Source organism: Hetaerina americana, unplaced genomic scaffold, assembly GCF_022747635.1.
Source record: "Hetaerina americana unplaced genomic scaffold, ioHetAmer1.1.p SCAF_4, whole genome shotgun sequence".
NCBI lineage: Eukaryota > Metazoa > Arthropoda > Insecta > Odonata > Calopterygidae > Hetaerina > Hetaerina americana.
The window spans coordinates 6,728,429-6,739,092 of NW_027286985.1; the positions used below are offsets into that span (position 1 = coordinate 6,728,429).

General features: G+C 36.3%; 1 protein-coding gene across 1 annotated transcript; it reads right to left on the reverse strand.

Annotated features, from left to right (window-relative positions):
• Window positions 1-1,708: 1,708 nt before the first annotated feature.
• Psf3 (DNA replication complex GINS protein Psf3) lies at window positions 1,709-10,174 on the reverse strand. The gene is made up of 5 exons (XM_071590408.1): window positions 10,019-10,174; window positions 9,788-9,932; window positions 9,581-9,710; window positions 6,788-6,971; window positions 1,709-1,892 (listed from the first exon to the last, which is right to left on the reverse strand). The coding sequence occupies exons 1-5, from the start codon at window positions 10,122-10,124 to the stop codon at window positions 1,816-1,818; spliced, it is 642 nt and encodes a 213-aa protein (XP_071446509.1). The 5' UTR covers window positions 10,125-10,174; the 3' UTR covers window positions 1,709-1,815.
• Window positions 10,175-10,664: the final 490 nt, after the last annotated feature.

Sequence of the window (10,664 nt, forward strand, 5' to 3'; positions counted from 1 at the left end):
CTTCTAAGGGCCAAAAATGTTCCAAAAGGTTGGTATTCTCTCCTATCAATCTCATTACTGAATATGAAATTCCTGCTAAATACTCATAAATTTAAAACGGTTATAAAATACAATCACCATAACTTTAAAAAATAAAAAGATTCGAAAATTCATAACACAAACCCTCTTACTGAGAAAGTATCCATCACATCATTATCTTGATATATTATTTCATTAGTGATGCATCAGTAGTAACAGAAAATGTTTGAAAAAATAGAGCATGGCAATGGCATTAGAAGAGTAATGAAAATTAAGAGCAAAGTACAAATCATCTGAGAAAAGTTTCAATAAATAGTGGGCAAAGAACCCAGCAGATAACAGTTTGCCAAACAACATCAATGAGCTCACTTGGGACTAATGAAAACTATGTGATAAAAAGACAGGATGAACTACAACAGATAACCAAGCATGAAGGGCCAGGAATGGACAGTTAAATGTATGAAGATTAGCTACTGCCAACAAATAAGAGTAACCTCGCACAACCTTAAGAGGCTTCAGCTGCATGGTGAGTTCGTAAATGCAAAAACTTGCACATTTGCTTTTTAGGATCACCTTCATAGAGGCCAAAGAAGTAAACTTGGATGCAACATAGATAGTAGCACACCTACCCATGGACTTTAAGCTGCTATTTATTGCATATTTAGTCTACTTTCTATAAGTAAACTTTTGAAAGAACTATACATTCAAAATTACGGCATAATTCAGAATCTAAGTCATCTCTAGAACGATTAACTCAATATTTTCGCAACTGCTTTTAAAAATTAATACAAATCAATTATTAAATAATAGAGCAATCACCACGCCTGTTGGGATTTGGTTTAATGTATGAAGTTTCCACAACCTTGGGAGTGCTTACATAAATTTAGTAAACCTGGCTATATGAAAATTTCCACTTAAATGCTATACTTTGAATTCCTCACTGCCTATTCAGAACCCATTTCTCAGATTAGATGCCATCCCTCAGGGAATCATTGTAGACATTATTTGTCCAGCTTATCACTCTGCTATGATGGCAAGTATGTGCTCAATACATATCATATTAACAGGGCTTGGAAGATAAAAGAATAATTGCTGGTGCAGACGAAGATAAAAGAAGTTTGGCAAAGAGGAGAACTGAGCAACTAAATTTAAAGGTAGAAATAGTACAATAATGAGAATGCTGGGGTAGTACATGATTCATTACAAGGGAGACTGTTAGAAAAGTACAGAAAATGAGAGAATATGAATTTTTTGAAGGAAAAAATGACGATTGCAATTACAAGGAGCTGGAGTAGTCAATGCCACAGGAAAAATGTTTCAAGTGCTCTTTTAAAATACTTCAAGCTAGAAAGCAATACTCAAGAGACATGTAAAACATACTCAAAAAAGCACACTGCCTACATCTGGAGTTGCCAAACATTTTCTCGTCTCAAGCGTGAATGTCATGCTCTGAGATGTTGGTGGGCCATCTTCTGCTTAAACTTGCACCTTAGCTCCACTAAAGCATTGCACCTTAAATCCAAGAGAGCATCACCTGCTATTTATTAGGCTTCATTGAATCTCTTAGGGGGCCAGACCTTCCCCATGTCCAGGTTGCCAATTTTGGACATTTGCAATTTTTACCACATACCTTCTATGAATTCAACTTTAATAGATAGATAAGAAGGAAATATATTTTAATGAAGTACCTTTAATATTCACATTCAATTTCATACTTCATTCCAAAGTACATTTATCTTCATTATTACAATTAGGCATAAGGAAAGGATTAATGGGAAATCTCTTAAGATATTATTCTCAGGAATTGGAAGCATGAGCCTGTTGTCTTTTCTGATGATTCACGACCATATTTGCCGGACCAATAGGCCTTCCACCTGTAAATAATACACAGATATTACTCAAAAGGATTATAGGTATATTTAAAAAATATTGTGACTAACAAACCGTAACATTCACCTCCCAAGAATGGCCACTCATTTTCTCAATTACCAATCCAAAATCTTCTTCCTTATTTTCCTGAATGTGCTGTCAACTTTCATTCTCCTGAGCATTTTTAACATGATTACCTATAGTTTGTGATTAATCCCTAATTGCAGTTTCAGTCACTGTTATATCTCTGAAGTCAGTCCTATTATAGATTCCTGGGAACCTGATTACATGATGGGCTAAGTCAAATAAAACGTCTTACAGCTGCAGGGAACCAAATTGCTCTCATCAAGAATTTTCTCAATTACATAACATTCTTTAACCCAGAATTTCTAGCCTTTTTCAAAAATTTCACAACCTAATCTAATCTTTTCTCAAATTGACTTATTCCCAAGAATATTATCAATTTCCTGATTTCCTGAATGAGTGGCCACCCTTTCCCTGAAAAAATAAAAAAGAAATGGCAAAGAAATTGATCAATTATAAGTAATTTACTCATTATAAATTAACAATAATCCTAATCAAGAATTAATGAGATGATTATCCCTAGTAGTAACATTAACTTGGACCAGTAACTTTCAATGTCACTGTCCACTCCATCCTTCTTGTGAAAGTTTCTTTATGAATAGCTATTCTTCTCCTCAAGTCCCTAATACTATGACCATCTTGGTCATAATTAACTGCCCCACCTATTCTAAATTTTGCCTACCCATTTTAACATTTAACTTGACATTCCTCTTCTTCAAAATCTTATTATCTTTGTTTTATTTACATTAATTCTCATTCCATACCTGATTTTCTAATGTGGTCAGCAATGCTTGCAATTACTTGGCTGGCTGGCTTACTAAAGCTTGATCATTTACAAACCTAGCTGATTTTATGAATTGTCCACTAACTTTATTCCATCGCCACTTCTTCCCATACCTCGTTAACTATTTCCTTCACATATACATTAAAAAGCACGGGAGATGTGGACATCCCAGTCTCGCCCCTCTTCCTAACACTGTCCATTCCGACTCTCCTAAGACTTGCACCTGAGCAGCCTGAGATATGCACAGGATGCAGATAGGGCTTAAAAGGGGTGCATTCTAGGAACATTAAGTTTAATTTACGTGACAGAATGTGTGATGGAAGGGATGCATTGATCTTAAAATAAAGTATGTAAAAAATTCAAATTCTTTTAATATGGACAGCTGATATCTTTCTGACATTGCTGGAATTTTCCATAAACCAAAAGCCTGCTTTAGTGTTTAAACCAAGTGTTTGTTATGATTACCCTTTGTCTCTTGCTTTTTTCCTGCGGTCATCCCTCGTTGCTAAACCATGATTCCCTCCCTCACTACCAACTGTAAGACATTTATTTGTTTATAAAATTTTATAGCGCTTTTCCATTATGCATGGTTACTTTAATGCAGCACTTCTATATCTTACAAAATATGGATCACATGGATGTGAAGATGACAGCAGGGCTTTTGGGTTACTCCTGTACAGTTCCAACGAGCTGGACAAGAGTTTTGCTGGCACTGTTAGTCATCCAGCCAGATAAAACAAAGCAGAAGTAGCCTGAAAATCCTGGGCTCTAAGTCCACTATGCTGCAATTTACTATTAGAAAGCTAATTTGAATACCCCTGATTGGGAAGGTATATATCCCAGTCATGTTGAATATTCAGCAGGAGTTTAAATAGGCTAAGGGGGATATGTAAACACATTTGAGTTCCCTAGTTGGCTAGCAAGTGTTAGTGATAATTTTGGAAAAAAAAAAAGGAAATGGAAGTTTGCACTATATGTGATTCATTGACGTTTGCGGAGTGAGGGACCTTGGATTTTATGTGACAAGCAAAATTAGTTATTTAGGGAGTAGTTTATCAACTAAATACTTAGGCTTCTTAGCCATTCTTTGGGCGATGTCTTTGATTGCATGTTATTTGTTAATTAGGTTTTCATTTGCAAGATAGACTTTCATCGTGTAATGAATCGTGGGAGAGAGAGGCTGTATGCCTTTTAAGTGATGACAAGAACAGTGATCGAACCACATAGCAATTGTGAGATGGCTTGTGGTAAACAGTAAATTCAATCACTTTTCGAGTCCCCTCTCATTTGAGAGGTGGAAGGCCTTAGAAGCCATCACCCTCCTTTGCACCCAAACATAGAAGAGTTCACACCCCTCCTTCCACATGACGTGGACAACTCAAATCACAGATGCCAATTTAACAAAAATCAAACAAAAAACTAGAGCCGGGAACAATCGAATATATATAAACTAATATTGAAATATCTACCACTGTTCGAGGAATCATCCAGAGGGTGCTGGGTGAGAGTAGAGCTCACCCTAAATTAAGAGCTAAGGCTTATTGTGAAAATCAAAAAGGAAGGGTAGAGAGGCCAATTCCTTGCCACCACCTACAGTTTCTCAGGGAGATCTGGAGCAAATAAAATTAAACAATAGGGTTTTGGATGGTACTGTCCATTCAATCCAGCCCATTCAAGCAGTCCATTCAATGGTACCTTAATTTGATCCCCCATGTTAAAAATGAATCTAATTTCGGAGAACCCTAGAGAAGATTTTGTTAATTTAAAATATATAAGATAATACAGGCTATGAACTTCATATCACTTTAAGCCATTTATCGCATGTAAAGCATAGGATTCCTTTTTACATGGGTTAATATAAATTACCTAATTGGCTACTAATATCCCTTTTTTTTTGATTTCTTCATGTTGACTCAAAACCTCTCTGCAATAAATGATCTAAGTGATTTCAAAAGAGATGACACTCCCACAAATACTACCACTAGAGTAACGTTAGCCCCACATGATTTGACAATAGACCAAGGCAAACTATTTGAAAATTCCAATTTTTCAACTCAAACCATGGTTGTAATTAATTGGGTCAACATATGCACCACAGAGGTGAGGAAACATATTTGCAAAAATATACTTATCATGTTTTTCATTACCGGCAGGTTATTTCCACTCATCATATGTATTACTGTCAAAAACAATCATGATAAAATATACAATGGAGAATCATCCGAAGATATCACTTATTTTGTGAAAATGGAATTGGCAACAATTCATTGGCAATTAATTCTTAGAATGCTAGCAACACAGATGTGTATTACCTGTAGATTTGCATGTGACACACGTGTTGCTAGCCCTCGGATAGTGGTTGGATGGTGGTCTTCCTCCATGAAATACAGCAGTATTTTACCTGCTAAATGGCAGCATTTTCCACAAGTTTACAAGGAAATATAAGGATATCTTCAAAACAAGGGGGTGCATTACTTGCACTCCCCAGAAGAAATTTTCTTGCTTGTGGAGATGGATGGTACCGGCTGGAAATCATTTCTCCCATCAGTTGTGAAATACATGCTGTGATTTGATTTTTGTGTGCAAAAGGATGACCAAATTCATCAGAAGTTGTGCCTGGTTAATGGAACTACAGTAACATGTAAAGGAAATGTATAATCATGGTGTCAAAACTTCAAAATTGATCACAAAAATGTGCATGATTGATAGTAGAGTGGCAGGCCCAATGAAATTGTTGAACAAGTGGACTAAAAACTGCAATCAGATTGACGATTGATGATTAGTGATCTAGCTGACAAACTTCCTCTTGTTGGTCACAACATTGGTCAAATGATTGTCATGGAAAAGCTCGGATATCACAAACTGTGTGCAAGGAATGTACCAAAAATGCTTACCAACCAATATGAAGAGCAAAGTGAGTTGACTGCATGAGTGTATTTGGGCCCCAGCCTACAGACTTGACCTTGCCCCAAGTGATTGTTTCCTCACCTCCCACTTGAAAGAGTGGCTTGGTGGACAACAATTTGAAGATGGCGAGGAAGTCAAGACGGCCAATGCCAACTGGTTGAATTCCCAGGCGGTGTACTCTTATGCTGAGGGATTAAAGAAGCTGGTGCAGCACTATGAAAAGTGCTTTGAATGGCGATTATGTAGAAGTGAAATAGGTTTACAGGATACTAAAACCATGAATAACAAATTTTTCTAATGAATAATAATTTTTTAGACCGAAGAGAGCAAACTTAAAAAATAAACCTCGAACTAATACGGAAAAATTATGGCTCCATTTCATTAAATGGTACTTCCTAAGCTGAGAGTAGTCCATTAAAATATAACAATGAGGCCATAGCAAAGGGTTCACCACCAGTATCTCAAAAATCACGTAATTGGAATTGGTGCGACTAATCACAGCCATAGTTGGCAAGTTGGTCTGAAAATAATTTCTTGCCTACCATTTGGGGGAAACATTTTATTGATTCCTATACAAGAATAGAAAAAAACTGAAGCCTGAAACACACCATAAACTCAATACACCAAACCAAATATAAATAAGGCTTTATTTGTAACCCCACAACCTTTTAACTTGATGCAATCTTAACAAACGAAACTGAACCTAATAAGAGCTAAGGATTATTCATACCTAGTTGACCCCTACAGTTAGCTATTTAACCCTTTTCCTTTTACTCACAAAAATTTAAGTATCATTCAATATTTTGAGTTTAAGTTTTATAAATGCCATGCAAATTACAAACTACGTATTTATCATATTAAGCATGGTGACCAATACCACTGAAAAACTTTTTATCACCACAGTGAGCACAAATTTGCACAAATGAAGAGCTGAAACAGCACCGTGAACTGAGCCACCGACAAGGGCTTGCACTGCAACAGTGCTAATTCTTCCCCTCACCTCTGAACAAAAAATACTGCTATTATCAATCCACATTCCCCCAAAGAGCACTACATAGCCAATGGATTCCTCATTAAACAGAATGGTAACTATGCAATAATTAGATGAATTTAGTCACTCTTTACCTCCTTGAGCCAGCCAAGATTCCAAAGCCATCCAAGAAGCCCTCCCTGAATGCAGAAGTCCTCGCTCTAGAGAGTCCAGACGACTGGTTGGATCCAGGCCCAATTCTCCAGTACTCCTCTGGCTCATGTCACCTGATGAGTTCTGAGACCAGTCCATTATGAGACGAAAGCGGTCCTTGAATGTCTAAGGCCATGCAATAGACAAAGGGAACAAACACTATATCCAATGTTTATATGTCACACAAGTTAGCTATCAGCACCAGCTGGTACAGGTAGTTAGATAGCAAATATTCTTCCCTAGTATTACTTTACATTAGTCTCGGTGTTAAGGTACACAGTATTATCGCCTAATATTTCTCATAACCCCTACATCCAGATGTTAACACCCTAATCACAACCTAATGGATGTGCTCCATGGCCTAAGGTTAAACTACGAGTACAGTCTTGGAAGAAAAAACTTGCCAGCACCATTAGGATCATTATGAGCCATTTTTCATCTCCATAAACTACCAGATGGATCCAATCATAAAGTAACCACGGCATTGAAAGATGTTTCTTCAAGAGAATCCACACACATATTCGGTCTTATGAAACTGCTCACATTAGTAAAAATTTTGGTACCATCACATGACAGGAACATTTACAGGTATTTAAGATTCTTCCTTTTCATAGAATTTTTAGAGTTTCATGTATGAAATGACTAAGGTGGTACTCTAGGGGTGAAACTATAATTAGTGTAAATTCCCAATGCCTTAAACTTTGGGGGAGAGAAGGGACACAGGAGTAAACAATCTGAGACAAATATTACACACTCTCCACTTGGGTCTATGAAACAATGTGACCCTCATGAGTCAAAAGTACACACTCAGGGCTCATGTAGAGAAACTCCTATGGCACTCACCACTCAATCATTCCTTATCATAAATTGGGAGGGTAAGAAAATGCACGTGAAAAAATTCATTACATCATTATAGATATTAAAAATTTATCAATGAAATAAGTAAATTAGATTAAATAAACAACGATTAATAATTATAGATAGAATGCTTAATTTTAATACATTAAAATGCATGTTAACAAGTAAAAGCTCACAACAATCATCATGAACTATGAGGGACTGGCAAGTCATCCTTTTCATCAAAAAAATAGAAGGATTTGAATTAGTACACACACATATATTATATTCTATATAAATATAAAAAGAATTTATCCACATTTTCATGAAGAAAAAAATTGCATTGAGAGTAAAAAAAAAGCCAACCGGGAGATAGGTCTATGGGATTTCCTCTATTCTGGTCCATACTGTAGGTGCCAATAATATAGACTAATATGGATGAACTCCAAGGAAATCTCCAGTTGAACAGTCTCAATGGAGAGAGCCAGTCACAGTAAACACCATCATTTGTAAATACAGCGAAACAATGGCCTAGAGAATGACTGCTTTTTGGTGTCATTGCTCTTTATAACTTGTATCATATTTCTTTTAAATCTTATGGAGTTTCTTATTTTATATTTACGAGCCCTTCATGTCCTTCGTATAGGTAAACTTTTCTAAAGGCAATGGTTCCTTCCACAAGAGGTTGTTGTATTCCTGAAATGCAAGCACCTGTGCAGCATTCGATTTGAGCAAACTAATTGTGATATTTGGCAGCACCCACTCGGACTCTAGACCTTGTGTTGTGTATTCTTTTTTACTGCTCACATTAAAAAATGTCTGCTACTTATTTTAATAAAACTGAATTTATGACCGATCCAATTAATTTATACCGCTTATTGCTAAACAGTGGAATAAAAATGCAAACTACAGAAACAAATTTAAAAAAGGAAGAGGCATACAAGCAAATGGTTAAGATGGCAAGGGTATTTTATAAAAATGCAACGATTGATGTAGTTAAGTCCAAGATAAACGCTATTTGAGGACTAAATCACAAAGGAGTAAAAAAATAAGTTGGCCTCTCAACGTTGCGCTACCTTACATATCGGAATATTTATTACATACATAAATAACCTATAATTTTATACGGCACATATAATATCATTATTAAGACACTCTCTCTAATCTGGGCCTTCCTCGGATGAGGTGCATGTTTCAAAGTTGAGGTACTAGCCAGTATTGGTTTTCACAAGAGACTAAGAGCTTCATAGGATTATCCTGAAAGGACTACCCTAAAGGTAAGGGCAAATAAACGTGTGTTTTAATTATATTTTGCGACCACATCTGCAAATATTGTTAGAAACATATCGCAGACAAGATTTAGTGGGGGTAAATAATCAGAGGGATTTCGACATACGTACAGATGCTACCAATTTGTAAAGATACATAAGTAAATGTAATCTACCTAACATTATACTACTATCCTCCTCACGTATCCAAAGACCTTTGCATTGAACTTGTCTAAGATAAGTGGTTACTCAAAACACTGGTACTAGAAATATTTATTTACTCTATAAAAATGTACTTCAATGGAATATGACGGTAATTTTTCGTGACAAAATTAAATAAGAAATGTATGAATGACTAGACAGGTGCAAGACGACCGAACTGACAGAAATACCACCAAAACTTGCATGGGAAATATCATTTCAAAATAAAATCTATTTATCTCAATGATACATTTAGTAAATCATATTTGGCAATGATTAGGGGCTTTTTGCATTTCTGCGGCACGTAGCAAAATTACGATTGGAGTTGTTGTACTAAGTTCAGCTGTGTAAAACCCACAAGGATAGGCAGATGCTTTGGAACTTTTTTATGGGTGCATGAAAACACAAGGAATTGTGTTTTTCACTTACCTGCAATAACAGGGATCCGATTTCGGCTGAGTCTCGGTGGTTGAAACCAGATAAGTACGAACCGAATTCGTAAAAATAGACACTCAGCCTATGCAGGTCAACTACAGAGGCATCAGCTTTCAGGATTTCTCTTAAATAATAGGATAAAAGTCATGTTTTCAAATCGGATGAACCTAAATATACTCAAAATGTGTAAAAACCCATTACCTGTAAGCTTCTTTATATATACGTGGAATATTTACACTTATGACCGACTGACTTCGGTTACATAGTGATCTCGCTAGCCAGTAAGGTAATTCAAGAGTCGTTCCGCTAGCAATGTCCTCACTGTCAGATGATGGGTCGAGAAATCCTGGAGCAAAATTAAGATATAAATAATGTATGTACACAATTACCTTATTAACCACAATCTCTTATCAGTCTACGACAAGCAATCACCTAAACGTCGAACATCAATTTCAAATTTACACGGAAGCCGCTCTTGAGTTGCCATGATGTCATCTATTGAAAAATAATGTGGATAATAACTCCGAAATAAAGGCATCCTCAATTATTACTTCGTCTACTCCGACCCGCCAAAAACTTTTGAAGAGTGACAACTTTCATGGATAATGATTTTCGCATGTCAACCGTTTTGAAGTAATTTAGGCGGGAAACGTGTACTTCCATTTAAATGAAATATTCATTCATATTAAATAGAAGAAGCAAAATTAGAACTGAATAACGGGTTGAAAATGTCCCAAGTAAATCGACTCAATTCGTTTAAAGTAATATGACGCTTTTGAAGATTTGAGGCACATAGGAACGAGCGGCCGGAAACGGACGGCATTTTTGGTTGCTTACGAGAATGGCTGCTAATGAGCCGACTGCATCGAAGAAATTAGGACAGAAGTCTCCCTTTTCTTTGCGTTCATTGCTTGCCCAACATGGAGGAGGAGGAGATACAAAACTTATTTCCATGCAGCTGCGAAAATTGGTTTGCCAGATTTTCATGCAAATTTCATGATAATCTACATCTATTCCTTGGGAGTTGAAAAAACAATCAGTTGTGGACATCATGTTAAAATTCCCACAAAAAATGATT